At 48.0% G+C, this 23,104-nt stretch overlaps 1 protein-coding gene across 2 annotated transcripts in view; it reads right to left on the reverse strand.

The window, feature by feature from the left end:
• LOC143769414 (pancreatic lipase-related protein 2-like) overlaps window positions 1-22,379 on the reverse strand; it is a 113,955-nt gene extending 91,576 nt beyond the window's left edge. The window contains exon 1 of one of the 2 annotated variants that reach the window (XM_077257909.1): window positions 22,103-22,379. In XM_077257909.1, the coding sequence (XP_077114024.1) occupies window positions 22,103-22,220 (118 nt within the window). In that variant the 5' untranslated portion in view covers window positions 22,221-22,379. The remainder of the gene's footprint in view (window positions 1-22,102) is intronic. The other variant, XM_077257910.1, reaches the window with a different exon arrangement.
• Between the last annotated feature and the right edge of the window lie 725 nt (window positions 22,380-23,104).

Below are 23,104 nucleotides of genomic sequence, written 5' to 3' on the forward strand. Positions count from 1 at the left end.
AGTACATTCCCTCCACACACAGTATGATGTCCCCACAGTACATTCCCTCCACACACAGTATGATGTCCCCACAGTACATTCCCCCCACACACAGTATGATGTCCACACAGTACATTCCCTTCACACACAGTATGCTGTCCCCACACAGAATGTTTGCACATTACATTCTCCCCCCACACACACACAATATAATGTTTGTACAGTACACTCCCCCATACACAGTATGATGCCATCACAGCACATTGTCCCCGCACACAGTATGTCCTCACAGTACATTGCCCCACACACAGTATGATGCCACCACCGTACACCTCCCACACAGTATGATTTCCACACAGTACATTCCCCCTCACACAGTATGATATCCCCACATTACATTCCCCACACACATAGCAATGATGTCCACACAGTAAATTCTCCCCACACACAGTATGATGTCCCCACAGTACATTTTGACCACTCACAGTATGATGTCCACACACAGAATGTTTGCACATTACATTCTCCCCCCCACACACACATGTTTGCACAGTACACTCCCCCATACACAGTGTGATGCCACCACAGCACATTGTCCCCCACACAGTATGTCCTCATATTTCATTGCCTCCCACACACAGTATGATGCCACCACAGTACACCTCCCACACATTATATTGTCCACACCGTACTTTCCCCCACGCACAATATGATGTCCACACATTACATTCCCCACACACACAGCAAAGATGATCACACAGTAAACTCTCCCCACACACAGTACGTTTGCGTAGTACTCTCCCCCATACACAGTATGATGCCACCACAGTATATTACCCCCACACACAGTATGATGCCACCACAGTAGATTGTCCCCCTACAAAGTATAATGTTTGCATAGTACATTACCCCACACACAGTAGGATGTCCTCATAGCCCCTCACACAATGTGTTGTCCCCACAGTCACCCACATATTATAATATCCCCACTGTCACGAACTGACAAGATTAACGTCTGGCAAACGAAGCAATAAACACAACAACGGATGGAATGGGGACGCCTCCCGAAGAAGCATTGCAAAACGCACGTCGGGGCAGAGGGACGCCGAGGAATTTTCACGTGGCTGTCTGTGAGGTACATGATAAATCATTACTTATCTACCTAATGAATATTATTATTTTTTCATAGTCTGCTATACACTAGGCTATCACGGGGATAAGCTTAGACTTACCCAAAAACTAATGAATTGTGACACCTGTGTTTAAGAACTGTGTATATATTAGGCAGAGATAAGATATATCTCTACAATTCATTTAGGCATTTCATTGGTGGTAACTTAGTAATTTATTCACATATGTACAGCCTCTGTTTTAGAAAAATCCTATGGAAGTGTAGTCCCTCTTTTCTAGATTATGTACCCTTCTTGTTACGTATAACATATTTTAATTTGGTTTATAATAATAATAATAATAAAATGATTTTATACAAGTACCACTGTGGAGATCATTAAATGTCTGGTCACCCTGGTAGTGAGATATAAAGTATAATGTTTGCATAGTACATTACCCCACACATAGTAGGATGTCCTCATAGCCCCACACACAATGTGTTGTCCCCACAGTCACCCACATATTATAATATCCCCACTGTCACGAACTGACAAGGCTAACGTCTGGCAGACGAAGCAATAAACACAACGGATGGAATGGGGAGAGGAAGGCCCTCACAGTAGGGAACAAGGGATGGGGCACCTCCTGAGATCCAACCTGTGCCTGTCCCTAAACTTCCCAATGCCCTAAGTGGATCCTTCCCCCCACCCCCTTCGCTCAGCCACTGTTAAGTGCCTAGTCCCTGATTGTCACCTCACTACTCCCTGGCTAGTGCACTGTCTGGCAAGGATGCTAGCCTTACCACTGCGGATGGTGAACAACACAAGGTGAGTTACAACAACAAGACACACAGGAAAAGGGGAAATAGTACTTAACACTGTCCCTGCTGTAAAGCACCACACAGCAGAGGGTAGGCACCAGGACTACAAACTCCACAAAAACAGCAGAAGCACCACTGCAACTAGAGAGCTCTTTATTCCAGGCTTGGTGAATGTCACGATAATGTAAAATACCATATCTGAGGGAGTTTTGCACATGTGACCATGGACCTGAAAGCACACGGCAGCTTTGACCCCCCTCTCTCTCTCTCCCCCTGAATACAACAAACAAGCCGTATGGCCGAGACACTGGGTAACTTGAAGCTAGTGTGTGAGCAGGGTGTGGCTGTAATCTGCAGGTGACCAATCCTGTAAAGCCACCTGTTGTCCTTCCCTTCTCACTCAGGAATTTCTTTTGTCTCAGACCTTGGAAAACGTAAACAACTGTCCCACCAGTGCATATCATTAACCAGCCCCTTTAGTGATGTCACAAGCTCAGAGGTGTAGATTCCTGCACTTAGCCCGACTTTCATTCTTGCTTGGCACCTTAATCCTTGAAGACCCTTGGTCATGCACTGTGATGTCTGGATCCTCAACCAGCATGGTTAGCCCGCATTGACTTAAGCAAAATGTGAGTGTAGTCTTCTATTTTAATCCCTATTTTATTTTGTAATCTGTAATGTACATATGATCGTCTCCTTTATAATATCTTTTTAATCTTTTTGCAAACACTGCCTATCTTTTTAATGGAGTAAAATATATAATTTTACTAAGCTTGTCTCTTCTGCTCTATAAACGAACTGTGTCCTCTGAAGTGAATTGCGCTACTGATTGGTGGCAGCATACTTGTTCGGTGCAATTGGGAATCATTGTAGCGATGGACAGCGTTGATAATTATTGTTCCTGCCTGAGTGGGAGTAGTTATATTGCCCTCGCTGCATCGTGCCCAATAGATATCCTCCCCTGGATCCCTGACACATTGATGGACCCGCGACCTAGTGTTGGCAGTCACGGTGTGAATCGTGACAGTGAACATAGAAAACGCTATCACTGACAGTCAGCTGATGGGTCATGTGACTTTTTAAAGGATGGTGGAAGTGGTCACCACCCACATCAGCTGACTAGCAACAAAACAGCTGCCAGCAAGAAAATTAATATTAACCCTTGTGTCACGGATTGACTGACCCAGGGTCACCTGGACCCGTTGAAGTGCAGTCGGCAAGAAATGGCCATCGTCCAACCTTGTCACTGTGCACCCTCGATTGTACCTGCCGTCCTGGTATAATGTCCTCACCCATGACATGGGAAAATAAAGGACTTTGATTGCAGCACTACTTGGTGGTGCCACATTTTCATTTTTTCTTTACATATGGTATATAATTCTTATATCTCTAGTCCAGATTGGTGCCTGTATATATCACTTCAATAGAACAAAGAATCTCAAGGTTGCTACACCAGTTTCAACAAGTACCATGTGGGACGGGGAATAAGTAGTTTTAGGGAGACTTCTCTGTGTGCAGCATAGAATCATAAAAATTCTTCAGGGAGGGGTTTAGGATTCACATACAGACAAGCAGAAGGCAGAGTGACAAGAGGAGGGGTTGGATTGGCCCACAGCATGTCTGTTCTCTGCTCTTGGATGTAGCAGAGCTCAGTGTGCACCATAATACACAATCAAATACCTCATGTTCCTGACACCTTCCCCTTTTGGACTACAAAGGTAGGAACTCTCGGTTCTCCTCCATGCGCACCACAGCAGGTTTACCGCGGCGGAACAACCCGTCTGCCTCACCATTCTCACTGCCCCTTTGGCGCTATGCGCTCAAGCAGCTCCTCGGAGCACGGCATTGGGTGCACGTCCGAGGCTGTGATGATGTTGAGCCCCCTGTAGTCCATACTGAACCGGGTGGTCTGATCCTTCTGTGGCACGAGGACTACGTTCTTTGACCGTTGAATCACCCCCAGCTGTAACATCTCATCGATCTCCTGGCTCATAACCTGCTGCACCTCGTCGGAGATCCGATAGGGTGTTCTCCATTCCAGAGTGGTCCGCAACTTCGACCACTGGGGTTCAGTTAACAAGGCGCTTACATCCTCAATGGACCCAACGGCCTTGGTTTAGGCCAGCATGTCCAGGAGGGGGTCTTCCTCTCCATCTTCGGGCAGGCTGCAGATCGGTAGGACGTAAGTGTAATAATTATAGGGGATAACTCAGGAGACTCTTTGCGTGGAACAAGACAACTACAGGACACAGTTTTATAAGTGGTAAAGTCTATATTATCACACGGTGATTCAAACAGGTGCAGAGAGAAAATCAAGTCCACAACACTTGGTGCAAATAATAAACGCAGCTTAGCAGTCTATAGGAAACTTCAGAGCAAAATGCAACCAAACAGAAAGTATATGAAGCACAGTTATTCTTGAGGATACTTGACATGAATAAATCCTTGTCTTAGTCCAGACACAGATAGATATGCTTATAGGCAGTTCAAATCATATCTTAGCTCAGCCAGGGAGGCCTGGTTAATAGTCTTAGGTTAATGCAAAGCAGCAGCAGCTTATATGTCCAGCAAATGCAGGTGGAAGTAAACACGAGCAGCAGATGAAGGAGGATTACTGGAAACTTGTGTATGCAGCAGGAACTCAGAGCAGAGTAGCAGGATCACCACACAGGTTCACAGGAGCAGGTGTATAGCTAGGGAGTAATCAGAGGTCAGGAGCTGGATGCAAGGCAGAATACTCTAGCACAGACTGAAGGCTGGGGTGGAGTTTTATAGCAGGAAGACTGTCATGTCGGACGCTATTCACTCTAGGGCATCTGACAGACAGCGGTAATTCCGTATTCGTCCACTATACGCTCAGTGGCACCGACTAGATTTTATCTAGGTTGTCCGAGGTTAATTTAGCTGGTACTCGGGTTGGAGGCTGGGTCACGCCCACTGCCTTTAAATAGTTCTGCTGGACTGTGGGCGTCGCCGATTATAGCTTGCGCCTCGTGCCTAGTGATTCCGGTCTGGAGTGGTGGTCTTGGAGAAGAAATATTGTATCTGGTGGTGTATTATCCTTTGTCATATTTCTCCTTCCTATATTTGTATTTGTTTTGCCCTGTGCACATTATAGTGTTTTCCTGTGTGTCTGCGGCGTGGTGCGTTTTTAGTTTCCCTGTCTGTGCTTTCTGTGGGGGTTGGTGTGTGGTCTAATCACTGGGTGGCGGGTGGAGGTTTCAGCATAGGGCTGAAACAGGAGTCAGGGTCAGGCCTGGTGGCCCAGACAAGCACACCATTAGTGTAAATTCTGGGAGAGGGACAGACAGGGTTTTCCCTAGCCTGAGGGATATCGCAGGGGCCCGGGTAACCAGCCTTAGTCTACCCAGTACCCCCGTGACAAAGACAGTGCACATGAGACCAAAGACGCCATCTTGGAAAAGGGCAGTAATGCACAAAAGGCAATAAAAAAGTCCTGACATTACTCCCTCCTTAGAAGCGGCCTCAGGACAATCCTGGACCTGGTTTCTCAGGGAATCTCTGATGAAAACGAGAAATCTTCTGTTGGGCATTGATGTTTTCCACAGGTTCCCAAGAGTCTTCCTCAGGGGGATATCCCTGCCATCTTATCTGATATTGGAGCCGATTCCTGCGAATCCTGGAATCAATAATTTCCTCCACCACAAATTATTCTTGCCCATCAATCACCACAGGCTGCAGAGGTGGCACAACACGTCCCTGGAAGGTATTACGAGATGCAGGCTTTAGTAAAGATACATGAAAAACTGGGTGTACCTTCATAGTCCTAGGCAGCTTCAACCAGCAGGCCACAGAGCTCACAATACCGTTGATCTTGAAAGGGCCAATGAATTTCTGTCCCAAGTTTTTGTGAAGGAATGTTTAACTTCAGATTCTTAGTTGCTAACCACACGGAATCTCCTACCTTGAACATGGGTGCAGGTTTACGGAATCTATCAGCCGATCTCTTATAACGTTCTTGAGCTGTGGTCAGGGATTCCTTCAGAACCTCCAGATTTTGTCTCATCGCAGTCAGCCTTTCCTCCACTGCCGGAACCGGAGAATTAATTGGAGACCTAGGTAAAATACACGGATGATAACCCAGATTGGCAAAGAAAGGTGTAAATTTAGTGGAGGCGCTCTGAGAATTATTACAGTATATGAAAATTCGGCTAACGGCAACCACTCCAACCAATCATCCTGGAGATGGCTGACATAGCATCTTAGATATTGTTCCAGCGTCTGGTTGGTACGCTCAGTCTGACCATTTGTCTGGGGATGGTAAGCAGAAGCGAGACAGACATTAATATTGAGTGCAGAGCAAAACCCCTTCCAGAATCTTGAAGTGAACTGTACTCCACGGTCAGAGATGATCTCATCCGGAACCCCGTGCAACCGAAAGACATTCTGTATAACCAAGTTCACTGTATCTTTAGCTGAGGGGAGGCCGGTGCATGGAACAAAATGAGCAGCTTTAGTCAGGCGATCAACTACCACCATGATTGTATTCATGCCCCCTGATGTAGGCAGCTCCACAATAAAGTCCATTGATATAGACCCCCAAGGGCGGGACGGAACAGGTAATGGTTGTAGAAGACCCGTAGGTGCCACATGAGGAGTCTTGTAACGGGCACATACCTCGCAAGAGAGAACATAGTCCTTGGTATCCTTCAGGCAAGTTGGCCACCAGAAGAATCGGCTCAGGAACTTTTGTGTCTTCTGTACCCCCCTGTGACCAGCCAACTTGGAGTCATGTACCAACTTGAGGATCTGCAGACGGACGAACTCCGGGACGTAGATACGTCGATCTCTGAACCACATGCCACCCTTAAAGACAAGATTAATATCCACAGGTGGGTTGGCAAGAAATACATCACCTTCATAGGCCTCCCTGCACTCCTTCCACAAGTCCTGATCGTGGATAACTCCGATGAAATTGGCATCAGATAGAATGGTCTTGGACGGGGCTCCAGGTACGGAATCCGCAGCATGGATTCGGGATAAAGCATCAGCCTTCCCATTACAAGAACCTGGACGGTACAAGATAACAAAGTTAAATTGATTAAAAAATAAGTTCCAACGAGCCTGACGAGGAGAAAGACATCTAGTGGATCTAAGGAACTCTAGATTGCGATGGTCAGTTAGCACTATGATCTGTTGTGCAGCTCCTTGCAGATGATGTCTCCATTCCTTGAAAGCTGCAATAATAGCCAGCAATTCCTTGTCTCCCACATCGTAATTCTTCTCTGCTGAGGTTAGTCTACGGGAAAAGAAAGCACAAGGATGTAGCAGACCCTTCTCTCCAGTTCTTTGGGAGAGAATAGCCCCCAAAGCATTATCAGAAGCGTCCACCTCCACAATGAAAGGAAGTGTTGGATCTGGGTGTATCAACAACGGTGCTGATGTGAAACAGATCTTCAGCCGATCAAAAGCTTCTTGAGCCTGTGATGACCACTTAAAGGGCTTTTCCTTCTTTGTCAAGGAAGTAATGGGATGGACAATATCAGAAAAATTTCGAATGAAGCGTCTGTAGAAATTTGCAAAACCATTAAAACGTTGGACCTCCTTAACGCTCTTGGGTACCGGCCAGTCAATGATAGCCTGAATCTTACCAGATTTCATGTTCAGCCCCTGGGGAGAGATGATATAACCTAAGAACTGTATCTCAGAACGATGGAACTCACATTTCTCCGGCTTAATATACAGATGGTTCTCTTTCAGACGTCTTAAAACAGTTTTGACATGTTCTTCATGTTCCTGTAGAGAGTCAGAAAAGATTAGTATATCGTCCAAATAGATCACTACAAACTGGTCCAACAAATCTCTGAAAATGTCATTAGCAAGGAGTTGAAATGTAGCAGGGGCGTTACAAAGCCCGAAGGGCATCACAAGAGATTCAAAGTGTCCATACCGGCATCTGAATGCTGTCTTCCACTCATCCCCTGGACGAATACGCACCAAATTATAAGCCACACGAAGATCCAGTTTAGAGAACACCTTAGCATGGTGGACTCTTTCCAGTAATTCGGGAATCAGAGGCAAAGGGTAACGGTTTCGTACATTTACCTTATTGAGTTCTCGATAGTCAACACAGGGTCTCAGGGTCCCATCCTTCTTCTTTACAAAAAAGATAGGTGCCCCTGCTGGTGAGGAAGAAGGACGTATGAAGCCTTTGGCCAGATTTTCATCAATATACTCTTTTAAGGCTTGAAGCTCAGGTGCCGCCAAAGGGTATACGTTACCAAAATGAATGGCTGCCCCGGGAAGCAGCTCAATGGGACAGTCATAATGCCTGCGTGGAGGAAGCTGATCTGCATTCTTCTTGTCAGAGAACTCTTTATAAGCTGGAGGTAAAGAAAATACCTGTACATGTGGTTCCGTAGTCGTGGACTCAGGGACAGCTTCTGTTAACGCTGAGTTGCTCCTTGTTGGGAAGATAATCTCCTTGGTCTCCCAGTTGATAATTGGGTTCTGAGAACGCAACCAAGGAATGCTTAAAATCACAGGAAATTGAGGAGGAGAAATTAGCAAGAAAGAAAGTTGCTCCTGATGATTAGGCTCCAACAAAATTTCAAGGGGTACGGTCTCCTGATCCACAGGCCCAGAGATTAAAGGTGTCCCATCCACTGTTTCCATGGTAATTGGAGAAGCTCTTTGCTGAATTTCAATACCATGTTCCTTGGCAAATGCAATATCCATGAAATTGCCACCTGCACCAGAGTCAATCATAGCTGCACTGGAAATCCACTGTCCTGAACACAGGATCTTAATAGGGAGAGAACAGTGAGAGTTCTTTTCCTTCAGCTCCTTGGGGGGTGAAGTCATAGAAAGTGAATGGAATACAGCGTTTAAAGGCAGGCTACATTCAGAGATGTCAGATTCATCATCACAGTTGTCATACTCCCTTATTGCTGCTAGCACCTTTGTAAGGCCGTCTAGGACAGAGGTGTCAAACTGCATTCCTCAAGGACCTCTGGTCTAGGACACTTAGGACAATTGATCAAGAAGTGGTCAGACTGGCCGCAGTAGAAACATAGACTTTCACGAAGGCGATGCTCCTGGCGCTCATTGATCTCACGCCTATGAACGGAATCAATTTGCATGGGCACCTCCTCCACCTTCCGAGATAAGAAACAAGGACAAAGACACAGGGACCAGGATATTCTGCCTCCTGGAGGGCGGACAACAAGACCAAGGCAATAGCACAGAGAAAAGCCTGCAGAGAGGGAGTAACTCAGAGCAAGGCCTGGCAAACTCAGCAGCCAAACACAAACTGAGCTAACACATTGCACAGTCCCAGTCCACTGGGTGGAACTGCACTAAATACTGGAGGCCTCCTGGCAATTGGTCAGGAACAGATTAGACAGATGCACCTTATTCCTATAAGAACCAGAGAGTTCAGGCGCCGCCCCCTATGCACACAGCCATGAAGCATGCAGAGAGCAGAGACATAGAACATGGAGCTGGCATGAAACAAACCACATCATGACCTGGAGCAGTGGGTAAGATTGTGTGAGAGATTAGAGGCCATGCCGTGATGCCAGCAGAGTTGTTACAGAAGGAAGGGAAAAGTTAGAAACACGGTTATATGCAGCAAATTTCTCCTGCCAACGCTCAGTAAGGCGAATGTCTATGCACACACAATCTATATATATAATTGTCTAAGGGTTTTTCTGTCTGTCTGTCCTGGAAATCCCGCGTCTCTGAGTGGTCGAGGCCACCAGGCCTCGACCAATCAGCGACGGGCACAGCATGGCGACGATGATGTCATAAAGGTTGCCTCGACCAATCAGCGATGGGCACAGTCTGCCACGAATTCGCCTCAACCAATCAGCAACGGGCACAGTATCGACGTAGATGTCATAATGGTTGCCATGGCGACGATGATGTCATAAAGGTTGCCTCGACCAATCAGCGACGGGCACAGTCTGCCGCAAATTCTGGAATCATCATTGTCCATATACTACGGGGACATGCATATTCTAGAATACCCGATGCGTTAGAATCGGGCCACAATCTAGTGCTGTATAAATGTCTCTAGCTCTTGTGGTGACTCAGAGCGGGCAAGTTCATCTTTTACAATACTAGACAGACCCCTTTTAAAAATAGGCAATTGTGCATAACTGTCCCAATTGGTATCTGCCGCCAATCTCCTGAATTCAGTGGCATACTCAATAACAGAACGTTTAGCCTGGCGTAAAGACAACAAAGCAGATTCAGCGGTTGCACGGTGATTAGGGTCATCAAACATTAATGCCATAGTGGCCAAGAAATCATTCAAGTCATTTAACCGTGGGTCACGAGACTCAATCATCGGATTCGCCCAGGCGAGCGCTCCTGAGGTCAGTAGCATTATTACACACAATACTTTGGATCTATCAGTAAGAAAACAGTCAGCATGCACATCAAAATATAGCATACATTGATTCACAAAGCTACGAACTTTGTCGCGATCACCATTAAATCTGAATGGGGGCAACATAGGTGGGCTAGCTGGTGGCGGTTGCCCAGAGGGTAAAGTCACTTGTGCAGCTATTTGCGTGCTTATGTCCTGAAAAGCCCGTCCATACTGGGACTCTATGCCAGCAAGTTTGTTTTCCTGGGCTGCCATGCGGTTGCTCAAGTCCTGCAAAGTCTGTCCAAACACTTGTTGATTGAGTTCAAAGCTTCCAAACTTCTTTTGCAGACTTTCCACATCTTTCTGCAGTGATCTAATTATGGAAAACACCTGCTCTAGTCTGCTCTCTGCAGTCATTGTTCCAGCAGTCTCCTTTTTTTTTGTAGGCTAGAGTATCCTGTAATAATTATAGGGGATAACTCAGGAGACTCTTTGCGTGGAACAATACAACAGGACACAGTTTTATAAGTGGTAACGTCTATATTATCACACGGTGATTCAAACAGGTGCAGAGAGAAATTCAAGTCCACAACACTTGGTGCAAATAATAAACGCAGCTTATCAGTCTATAGGAAACTTCAGAGCACAATGCAATCAAACAGAAAGTCTATGAAGCACAGTTATTCTTGAGGATACTTGACACGAATAAATCCTTGTCTTAGTCCAGACACAGATAACCAGGGAGGCCTGGTTAATAGTCTCAGGTTAATGCAAAGCAGCAGCAGCTTCCATGTCCAGCAAATGCAGGTGGAAGTAAACACGAGCAGCAGATGAAGGAGGATTACTGGAAACTTGTGTATGCAGCAGGAACTCAGAGTAGCAGGATCACCACACAGGTTCACAGGAGCAGGTGTATAGCCAGGGAGTAATCAGAGGTCAGGAGCTGGATGCAAGGCAGAATACTCTAGCACAGACTGAAGGCTGGGGTGGAGTTTTATAGCAGGAAGACACAGTGCACATGAGACCAAAGATGCCATCTTGGAAAAGGGCAGTAATGCACAAAAGGTAAAAAATGTTCAGAGTCCTGACAGTAAGCTTCATGTTCGTGATGAGCGTTCATGATGTTGACGTGAAAGGCCTTTCGCCTACCCCGAGCGTGATCAAGTGTGACCACATAGGTGACCGGGTTGAGCTGTTGGTGAACAACGTACAGGTCTTCCCAGGCTGCCTCAGGCTTATCCTTTGGTATTGGGACCAGCACCCACACCTTTTGACCCAGTAGGTCTACTCTCGGGCGTTCTGTTCGTACCAGTGCTTCTGATCAGCCTGAGCCTGCAACAAGTTGTCATGCACCAACTGCGTCAAGATCTGCATTTTGTCACTGAAGAGCATGACATATTCCACTATAGACACTTCAGAAGGGTTCGGCTCCTCTTCCCAGGATTCTCTTACCAACCCAAGGGGTCCTCGGACTCACCTGCCATACAGGAGCTCGAAGGGGGAGAACCCCGTCAAGGCCTGCGGAACCTCTTGGTTCCGAATAGCAGGTGTGGGAGGTACCGCTCCCAGTCATGTCCTTGGGTCTTAACCAGCATGCGGAGCATCTGTTTGAGGGTACCATTGAAGCGCTCACACAAGCCATTGGTCTGTGAGTGATATGCACTCAATACCAGATGCTTCACCTGCATTTTCTTACATAGAGCCTCCATTAGGCGAGACATGAATTGGGTCCCTTGATCAGTAAGCATCTCCCTGGGAAATCCTACACGTGAAAAGATAGCCAACAGGGCATCCGCCACCTTATGGAAAGGCTCCTCTATCACTGGCAAAGGGATCATGGGAGCCTTAAGAGCAGGCCCCACCTTCCCCACTCTTTGGCAGGTGATACATGAGTGGCAGTAGTTTGACACATCTGTCCCCATCTTGGGCCAATAGAAGTGTTGAGACAGCCGAGCCTTAGTTTTGCTGATCCCCCAGTGTCCAGCGAGCGGGATCTCATGGGCAATCCGCAACAACTCACTCCTGAATTTTTGCAGGATGACCAGCTGTCTTTCCTTCAACCACTCCTTTTGGGATTTTCCGGGTACTGTCTCCCGGTATAACCTCCCTTTTTCCCAGAACATCCTCTCCTTATCAGTCACGGAGGTGGGCGTCTCAGCGAGGTGTCTCAAAATCTCCAGGCTCGCATCTGAGTGCAGAGTGGCCTGGAACTCCTGGCTAGGGGCAGCCAGAAGCGACGTCAGGGTCCCTTCCCCACCGTAACCCTCTGGGACCTGCTCCGGGTCCATCTCTGGTTCAGTCACGCCTGTGACTGGGGAGGGTCCAGAAGGCAGAACGTTATCTGCGTCCGGGCACTCTGACTGCAGGTGACAGCAGCTACGTAGGCTGTCTCCCCGGGGATTTCCACAGACCCATCAGCTGGCACTGCTATGGGTATTACCTCTCCATCCACCCCCAACATCCCAGGAGCAGTGTTACTTATGGAGCTGTTACCTTCCTCTGTGCCACTGGTCAGTCGCACAGCATCACTTTCTTCACAGTTCCCATGCATCTCCCCATTTCCCTGAGCACCATCGCTTGCTCCTGTTGGGGGTTCCTCAGCCATCCCACCCCGCAGAGCGACATGGCTGAGCACTCCTGCACCTGTGAACACATCATTCTTAGGAAATAAATGGTTAGCAGGTAACACATGCATATTTTCCTCATCAGCATCATCAGTATTACCCTCGGCATTTTCGGAAAAATTATCAAGTACAACATTTATCAGTAAAGCGTTGTCAGGTTTCCCATTGCTATCATTGGCATTCGATCGGGGAGGGGAGTCAGGGACATAGTATGCAACCATCTTCCCCAAATCAGTCCCCAATAAAACATCATTGGGCAAGTTATCAGACAGCCCCACTTCATTCACCCAGCTCTGGAAACCCCAATCTATATACACCTGGGCCATTGGGAAGGGACAGTTGATGCCCCCAATCCCGGTGACAGTCAGGGTTTTCCCTGGAATGATCTCCAGCCAGTTCGGGTCAGATGAGGATTCGTTCAGCCCCAGTGTCCTTGAGGCCTGTAGTGACATGGCCCCCCACGGTGACATGCTGCATATTGTCATGCACCCTCCTAACTGCCCCACCCACCTAAAGAGCTGCTGCATTAGGCCCTTGGGCCTTGGCTGGGGAATTCTTCCTCTTCTCCGGACAGTGGGCGCTGATATGACCAGTCCGCCTGCTGAAAAAACACTGGTGAGGGTCTGTGGTAGGTCTGATGCTGTTGGCAATGGGGACAGGGCCTCTGGTGTGTTGGCTGGCAGGGGCACTGACGTTGGTTGCAGGGTTACCCCCTCTCCAGCTGGTGGTGACTGTCTTCCACACTTCTGGTCTACGGTTGGCCTCAGGCATCGGCAATCTGCACCGCTTTAGTTACGTCTTTGTTCTCTCTGTCCATCACGAACTGTTGCACCTCAGCTGGGCAAAGATGCAAGAACTGGTCTTTGATCATCAGGTCCCGCAGCTGTGCAAAGGTGGTCACTGACAGTCATTGGGTCCATTGGTCAAAGTCGGTCCCGAGTCCATGCGCTACATCGCTGTAACTGTCGTGTGGGCCACGTTGGAGGTTCCGGAACTTTCTACGGTAAAACTCAGGTGTAAGCTGGTACTTGGTTATTAGGGCCTGCTTGATGGCCTCATAGTCACCATCTTGACCTTGAGGGAGAGCAGCAAATGCCTCCAGAGCTTTGCCTCTTATCCCTGTGGTCAGGTATCGGGCCCAATGGCTTTCTCAAATGCCCAAAGAAAAGTGTCCAAGTCCCTGTCCTTTTTCATCACAGGAAAGTGCTCTGGCCAGGGTTTAGGGGTCTGAGCCCTATTGGGCTCACCGCTGGACTGGGATGATCTCTGCACCTGGAGTCAGGCTAACTCCAACTGGTGCTCCCGGTCCGCTTGCCGCTCGGCTGTCTCCACGGGGGCTCTCTCCACCTGGCACTTTTCCGCTTTCTCGTGGTATTGCTGGATCAGCTGCAGACGTCCATGTTTGTCGTCAGCGGGGAGTTGTTCCAAGGCAGTCTGCAGGTGGGGGTCCAATCCGCCCTAGTTGCTAGTAGGGCCGGCATTCAGTGGTTGGAGCTCTGCGGCAGCACCACTTTTGCTTGGGCTGTCTTCTGCATCCGATGGGCTCTGAGCGATTTCCCGTTGCACCAGAGGCACGACCAGTTGGCTTTTGTTTTTGCCCGTGGCGTCAATCTGCATCAACCCACAAAGGGCAGTAAGCTGTTTATACCAGCCTTCTCCTTTTGCGGCCAACATTGCCAAATAAAAGATAGGATAGAAAAACGAAGAGAAGGGTAGGGGCTAATCGCAAGTACACACTACTGTCTCAGGACTGGTAAAGACTGAGCTTGTTCTCCAAAACTTTTTTGCACCAAGTCCTCGCAAGAACTGTGCAAGTTTTTAGTGAGAGGAATGATTGCTCAAACCAGATCACTAATGCTCTATTATCCACCAATATGTCAGGAATCCCACCGTACTGCCACCAATATATCACGGATCCCACCGGGATCCCATTAATCTGTCATGGTTCACGGGGAAGATACCTTTATCATCCCCACCACTCACACCAATTTGTCACGAACCGGGGTTGTTTGGTTGCCCCTGGTTTCTTCTGAAGGGGATTTATCTATATCCCACTTCCCAGTTCCGGTTTGGAACTTGCAGTTCTCTGGCGCCCCCCTTGCCCTCAGGTCAGACAGGGTACAGCACCTAGGACAATTAGTCGCCAGAAGGAATGCCTGCTATGTACTGGCTATTGGTCACGCTGTAGTGAGGGCGATGTAACTACTCCCACTAAGGCGGGAACAATAATTATCAACGCCGCCTTTCGCTGTAAAGACATCCGATTGCACAGGACAAAGTATGCTGCCACCAGCTCCGATTTTCCAAGTATTAACGGGTCTGGAGCCAACCCAGAGGATGCGATAGTTCGTTTAGAGCATGGAGAGACAAGCTAGTAATTTTATATTTTACTCAAAAAAAAGGTAGGCAGTGTTTACAAAGTATAAAAAGAAATTATAAAAGGAGACAAAATTATATGTGCAATACAAATTACAAATAAAATAGGATTAAAATTTAAAAGAACACTTACAAGTCGTTCAGGTCATTTCATCTCTAGTTTGCCCATGTGCTCAGGAGATACATCAAGATGCATGTCACATCTGTAGAGCAGCTACACCCCGGACAAAAAAAACACAGCAAGAATGCTGTCTCACTAAGTTATTCCTAGCCCAGACACTCCCCCCTGTGGTGACATCACTTAGAGGCTGACACCTTTCCTTTACTTAGAATATGAAAACTATTTTTATGCATATCTCGCTGTATGAACCTTGTATAAGAAATACATGATGATCAGAATGTGCCCCACAACATGGAGATTCTTTTAAGAGTACACACGGAGTAATTACCTGAAACGCTTACAAAGAAAACCACTCTTTGCACTCATTGCGTTTAGCTTCTAGCGCTTTCAGGGAGTGATAGATCTATCAATGGACATCCGGAATATATAATTTTATATCTCTAGCCTGGATCGGTGACAGTATATATCACTTCAATAGAACAAAGAATCTCAAGGCTGCTACACCAGTTTCAACTAGTACCATGTAGGAGGGGGAATGAGTAGTTTTAGGGAGACCACTCTGTGTGCAGCATAGAATCATAAAACTTTTTCAGGGATGGGTTTAGGATTCATACACACTCAAGCAGCAGGCAGAGTGAGAAGAGGGGGGGTCGGAATGACCCTTATTGTGTCTGTTCTCTGCTCTTGGATGTAGCAGAGCTCAGTGTGCTTGATAATACACAATCAAATATCTCATGTTCCTGACACAGCTGACCAGCAGGTGGGAAAACACTGAAATTAACCCCCAATGACCTGAAAGGAAAAAAGTTTTTATATGAAAAGCCAGATCTGCCACAGATCCAAAAATGGATTATGACAGTACCCCCTATTCAATGAAGGGTTTCTGGGCTCTCAACACTGGACGTCACCAGAAATGACATCTCCACCCACTAGGATTCACCTCCGCAGTCACCTGATCCTCAAGGCTACAGCAAACACAGTCCAATGGACATGGCAATAACGTGGTTTCAGGAGGCACAGCATATCTCCTGAGCGCCGACCTGTGGAATACATTGTGTACGTGCATTACTGGGAATAACTCCAGTTGGAAAGTCCCTGGGCTGAGAATAACCGATACTCGATACGACCGGATCACCCTAGAACTCCAGGTCCCAGATGCGTACTTCCACCTGATGTTTTTGGTGGACACACACACATACTCATTTACACACAGGTCCGGACCTGGGTGTTTATTTCCATGGTGATCTCATTGAGGAAAGGACAAAAGAGGCGTCCTCTTGTGTCACAAGACTTATACCCTTGCTATATACAGAAGGAACTACCACCCTCCCCTGATCCCACCTCCTGAGAGGACTCTGAGAATCAGAGTTTACTTGTGGTGAGGGTTGAGTCTTGCCCCTACTCCCTGGTAACACCTTAGCTGCCTCCACCAGAGAAGAAGAGGTAGGTTTGTGGAGGATGGCAGAGATCGTAGCTCCCAGGCAGCAGTCCTTGCAAGACTGGTGTCACGATACTGTAACAATGTCATAATGTGAGATTAGTCTAGAAAGTACCATGTCACACACGCTGCAGATTTGACTCCCACTTCCAGCTTCCACTGCATTCGCTGGTATAGACACAAAGCCCTATGATGATGCACTGTGCAACTTAAGACTAGTGTGTCAGCAGGGTGTGGCTTTAAACTGCAAGTGACCAATCCTGCAAAGCCACCCATTGTCCCTCCCCTCTCACTCAGGAATGCCTTTGTCTGAGACTTTGGAAAAAGGTAAAGAACCAAGATCAGTGCATATCATTAACCAGCCCTTTAGTGATGTCACAAGCTCAGAAATATAGTCCCTATACTCTTAGCCCAGCCTTCAGTTTTGGTCCAGGAAGCCAGCTAACAACAGCTTTTCAAGCTGTATCCAATGCACCTGGATGTATCTCCTGAGCACACGGCCGCCATGTTGATTTGAAATGAGCTGAACGACCCGTAAGTGTGTTTTCTTCCATTAATCCTATTTTATTTTTTAATCTGTAATGTACATATGTATTGTCTCCTTTATAATATCTTTTTATTCTTTTGTAAACACTGCCTAATTTTCCATGGAGTAAAATATTTAATTGATAGCTTGTCTCTTCTGCTCTATAACGAACTGTGTCCTCTGAAGTGAATTGCGCTACTGATTTGGGTTGGCTTTCCAACCCGTGAATCGGAGCTGGTGGCAGCATACTTTGTTCTGTGCGATTGGGAATCTTTGCAGCGATGGCGGCGTTGATAATTATTGTTCCTGCCTGTGAGGGAGTAGTTATATTGCCCTCGCTGCAGCGTGCTCAATAGCCAGTACATAGCACGTAGCCTTTCTGTACGACTATTTACCCTAGGTGCAGTACCTAGTCTGACATGAGGGTAAGAGGGGCGCCAGAGAGCTGCAAGTTCCAAACCGGAACTGGGAAGTGGGATATAGATAAATCCCCTTCAGAAGGAATCAGGGGCAACCAAACAACCCCGGTTCATGACAAATTGGAGTGTGTAGTGGGGACGATAAAGATATCCTCCACCAAATTGACTCCAGCTCCACCATCCACAAGCACCGGTACAGTCTCAGTTTCCCCACCAACCACCATTTCAGCCGGAATGGTACGCTGAGACGTAAAGATGGGGGAAATATACACACCCTGGTCAACAAAACCAGGGGAAAACGGCTTTTGAGTTGGAGAACATACTTTGGCATGAGTTCGGCAGACATTGATGCAATCATCAGTCAGATCATAGAAAAAACATGCCCCGTCCCATGGTGAACTGCAGGCAACCTAGTTTGAGAGGAGGCTCCTCCCACCTACATGGGTTTGTCCGTCTGCACCAGTGTGTCCTCGTCCCTAGAAAGAACAACAGGGGGTAGATATGGTGTATGTCTCTCCCTTAGGCGTCTATCCACCCAGATATCAAGTGCCATGGTGGCTTCCAACGACCCAGGAGCAGCATACTGAACCAGAGTATCCTGAAACCTAGGTGACAGACCCTGACAAAAATGGCTCCTAAGAGCAGGGTCGTTTCACTGTGTGTCAGTGGCCATGTCCGAAACTCTGAGCAGTTCTCCTCAGCCGGCCGGCCCCCCTGCTTGATCTTACAGAGTCGGGACTCATCCGGTGAGGCGCCATCAGGATCCCCATACACCAGCACCAATGCCGTGAAAAACTCGTCCACTGACCGCAAACATGGTGAATCTGTCTTCAGGGAGAAGGCCCAGGATTGGGGATCACCCTTTAGAAGGGAGACTATAATCCCCACATGCTGTTTCTCACTCCTGGGAGAACGAGGGTGAAGCCTGAAATACAATTTCAGGCTTCTTTAAAGACCATAAATTTATCTCTCCTTCCAGAGAACACAATTTCAGGCTTCTTTAAAGACCATAAATTTATCTCTCCTTCCAGAGAACACAATTTCAGGCTTCTTTAAAGACCATAAATTTATCTCTCCTTCCAGAGAACACAATTTCAGGCTTCTTTAAAGACCATAAATTTATCTCTCCTTCCAGAGAACCTGTCAGGGAGAGATACTTTAGGTTCTGGTTGGGCCAGGACTTGAGTCAAAACCAAGAACCCTGGCACCTGCTGAAGCTACATCATCACCTGAGTCCGCAACTTGGAAACCTCATCCGTGAGGGACTGGATCAGGTAAGCAAAAGCCTCCGCATGAGCCATGGGTTCACATGAAAAAAGTATGAGTTGGAGAAAATGGAATGCCTGCCAGGGCCATGGGGTACTCGGTACCGGGTCCGGTCGTTATTAAAGGGGTGATCACCGTGGCTGCAACCCGGTTTGTGGTCCTGGGAGCCCAAGTAAAAGGGAATGTCTTTAAAGGGATTTGTAAAGTAATAAAAGTTTGTGATGCCACCTGTGGAACTCGGTCAGGAGTGACCGACGCTACTTAAAGGGGTCCTCTGGGGCGATGGTACTGCAGCAAAGATGGTAACGCTTCCCACAGGTGAAGCTGGGTCCCCAGGGCTCCCGATGTGTATGGCAAGAATGGTGTGGTGCCGGGAATAAATGGAGGACACAGAGTTGCAGTCTCTTTACCTGGTTTACTGAAGGTAGACAGTCCCAGTTCAGGGTACTGGCAACAGGTGACGGAGCCCAGGCAGCCTGGAAATGAATTGAATCCTTTTTGTCAAGTCAGATAGGGAGCCATCCTCTATGCGCTGAATGATAGTCCCTTGCTGCCTGTGGCTTCCTTACAAGGTCCTCTCTTATTCCCTGTCCTGGGACAATACCTGCACGGTAGGCAACTTGAGCAGTTTCCTTGGGGTCTCTATCCACTGTGACTCTGGGCTCTGGATGTTGCTGTACCTCAGGTATAATGTGGGAAAGTCACTTCCAATTTCCCGCCCTCTGGCTCTGATGTGGGACTTGTAGTTCCACACAGCCTCGGTCTCCCGGTGCCCAGTTTCTGCGCTCTAGCTTAGATGGAGCCTACTCGCAGCTCTCCTCTAGCGCCTGACTTTTCCTGTGCTCCTTCACTGTTCCTTCTCTGCTGCAGACTAACTAATTCCTCTCCAGACCAGAATGTATATATCGCTAGGAAAGCTCCCCTGAAACTGGGTTCAGAGCTCCCCCTTCTGGCCTGGAGTCAGAATGTGTTGCATGTACAGATTACCTGCCAAACGGATCCCCCTTGTCTCCAGGCATGGCATCACCCTCCCCGAGAGGAAGGCAATACCACTCTGGTACCTGAACTCCTGGAGTGCCACAATAATGTCACGAACTAACATGGTTAACGTCCAGTGGATGACACAACGTACACCAATGGGGTGAGGAATGTCCGCACAGTAGGGAACAAGGCATGTGGCACTTCCGGAGCTCCAACCTGAGCCTATCCCTAAACTCCTCTAACGCCATAAGCGGGTCCTATTCCCCTCCACCGTCACGTGCCTAGTCCCTGATTGTCACCTCAGTACTCGCTGGCTAGTGCACTGGCCGGCATGGACGCTAGCCTCACCACTGCAGATGATGAAAAACACAGGGAAAGGAACAACAACAAGACAGAAACAGGGGAAATAGTACTTAACACTGTCCCTGCTGTAAAGCACCACACAGCAGATTATAAGGCACCAGGACGACGAACTCTATGAACACAGCAGAATTACCACTTCAGCCAGAGAGATCTTTACTCCAGGCTTGGTGAACATAGAAAACTATCACCAACAGTGAGCTGATGATTCATGTGACTTTTTAAAGGATGGTGAAAGTGGTCACCCCCCACATCAGCTGACTAGCAACAAAGCAGCTGCCAGCAAGGAAATTACATTAACCCTTGCTTGCCCAAAAGGAAAAAAGCTACATTTAGTTTGGTCAGGATGCGCAGGTTTGGTTGGGACGCTCTGGTTTATTCGGGGCGTGCAGGTTTGGTCGGGGCACTTGTGTCTAGTCGGGGTACACAGGTTTAGTCGGGACAATCGGCTTTAGTCAGGACGTTTGGTTTGGTCGGGACACCCAGGTTTGGTCAGGACGTGCTGGTTTGGTCAGAGAGCGCAGGTTTGGTTGGGATGCTCAGGTTTGGTCGGAACGCTCAGCTTTGGTCGGGGCGTGCAGGTTTGGTCGGGCACTCATGTCTGGTCGGGGTGCACAGGTTTAGTTGAGATGCTCAGGTTTGGTCAGGATGCTCAGGTTTGGTCGGGATGCACGGGTTTGGTTGGGACGCGAGGGTTTGGTAGGTACTCGTGGGTTTGGACAAGACTCTCAAGTTTGGTCGGGGCGCACAGGTTTGGTCATGGCGTGCAGGTTTGGTGATGGCACGCAGGTTTGGTCGGGACGCTCAGGTTTGGTCGTGACGCTCGGGTTTGGTCGGGACACTCGGGTTTGGTCGGAGCGCTCGAGTTTGGTCGGGGCGTGCAGGTTTGGTTGGGACACACAGGTTTGGTCAGGACGCTCAGGTTTGGTTGAGACACTCAGGTTTGGTCACAGCGCTCGGGTTTGGTTGGGGTGCGCAGGTTTGGTCAGGATGCTCAGGTTTGGTTTGAATGCTCAGATTTCGATACGTCTTTAATGAATTGTAATATGAGCTGCAGGAATCGTGTGAAGTTTGGGGATTTCTGAGACAAAAGCCTCCTTAAACGTATAGAAAACCATAAAGTGTTCTGTTCCGACTAATGTACAGAAAGTGCATGGAGGTGACAGACTTGAGGGAAGTGACCTGTCGCTATAACCGGAACCAAGAAGGGTCTGTGCACCACAGGCCGTCCTCTCATTGAAGTGAATCGAGTCCACAGCGAACAAGTGTGTGAACAGCCCTTTACTGCTCTCTAGGTCCTGCAGGACGCGGCCCTTAGGCTACTTTCACACTAGCGTTAACTGCATTACGTCGCAAATGCGTCGTTTTGCCGAAAAAACGCATCCTGCAAAAGTGCGTTTTTTCTCCATTGACTAACATTAGCGACGCATTTGCGACCCAATGACACACGTCGCAACCGTCCTGCGACGGTTGCACCGTGCTGTGGCAGACCGTCGGGAGCAAAAAACGTTACATGTAACGTTTTTTGCTCCCGACGGTCCGCTTTTTCCGACCGCGCATGCGCGGCCGGAACTCCGCCGGAACTCCGCCCCCACCTCCCCGCACCTCACAATGGGGCAGCGGATGTGCTGGAAAAATGCATCCGCTGCCCCCGTTGTGCGGCGGGGACAACGCTAGCGTCGGGGACCTCGGCCCGACGCACGGCGACGGGCCGAGCCCGACGCTAGTGTGAAAGAAGCCTTACCTGTCACCAAACTGTCAGTCATCATGAGTACAATCAGGACTGTGATCCTCCTCATCCTCTGGGCTGCAGACATGCTGGGGCCGTAGTCCTGTGTGACCCAGCACTGCTGGAATATCATCTGTCTGTGGTGAAGTTTCCAGGGTCGGGTTTCCCGTAACTCAGGGCAGATGTCGCTGCGGTTGTGTTACAGCAGCCCCGGCGCAGGCTCTGATGGTCGGGGTCACGTGATCCTTATTGGTCCCAGATCATGGGTTTATCAATAGCTATAACACGCGCAAACAAACGTCCAACCACACGGAGATCACAAGATGCCTGCAGCAATCTCTCCGCGCACATCTGAGCTTAATGCTAAGTTCATGGAAATTCCCCAATGAAAGAAATGGGGAAAATAAAAAGGAAAAATCACAGAAGAGAAGAGAAAATGGAAGAGAACATCAGACGAGTGCAGCGACCACAGAGAGCGACCACACGAGGCTCGGGGAAGACCAGGCGTCCAGCAAGCAACACGCCAGTAATACCCTGAGCATCATACACATCCTGCCAGTATTACCTGGGCATCTCTTGTATATAATTATATATGTACAGCTGGTATAACCTGGGCATCTCCTGTATATAATTATATAGTTACAGCTGGTATAACCTGGGCATCTCCTGTATATAATTATATTATACAGCCGGTATAACCTGGGCATCTCCTGTATATAATTATATTATACAGCTGGTATAACCTGGGCATCTCCTGTATATAATTATATATGTACTGCTGGTATAACCTGGGCATCTCCTGTGTATAATTCTATATGTACAGCCGGTATAACCTGGGCATCTCCTGTATATAGTTATATGTACTGCTGGTATAACCTGGGCATCTCCTGTATATAATTATATATGTACAGCCGGTATAACTTGAGCATCTCCTGTGTATAATTCTATATGTACAGTCGGTATAACCTGGGCATCTCCTGTATATAATTATATATGTACAGCTGGTATAACCTGGGC

The sequence above is a fragment of the Ranitomeya variabilis genome, chromosome 4, assembly GCF_051348905.1.
Source record: "Ranitomeya variabilis isolate aRanVar5 chromosome 4, aRanVar5.hap1, whole genome shotgun sequence".
In the NCBI taxonomy this organism is placed as follows: domain Eukaryota; kingdom Metazoa; phylum Chordata; class Amphibia; order Anura; family Dendrobatidae; genus Ranitomeya; species Ranitomeya variabilis.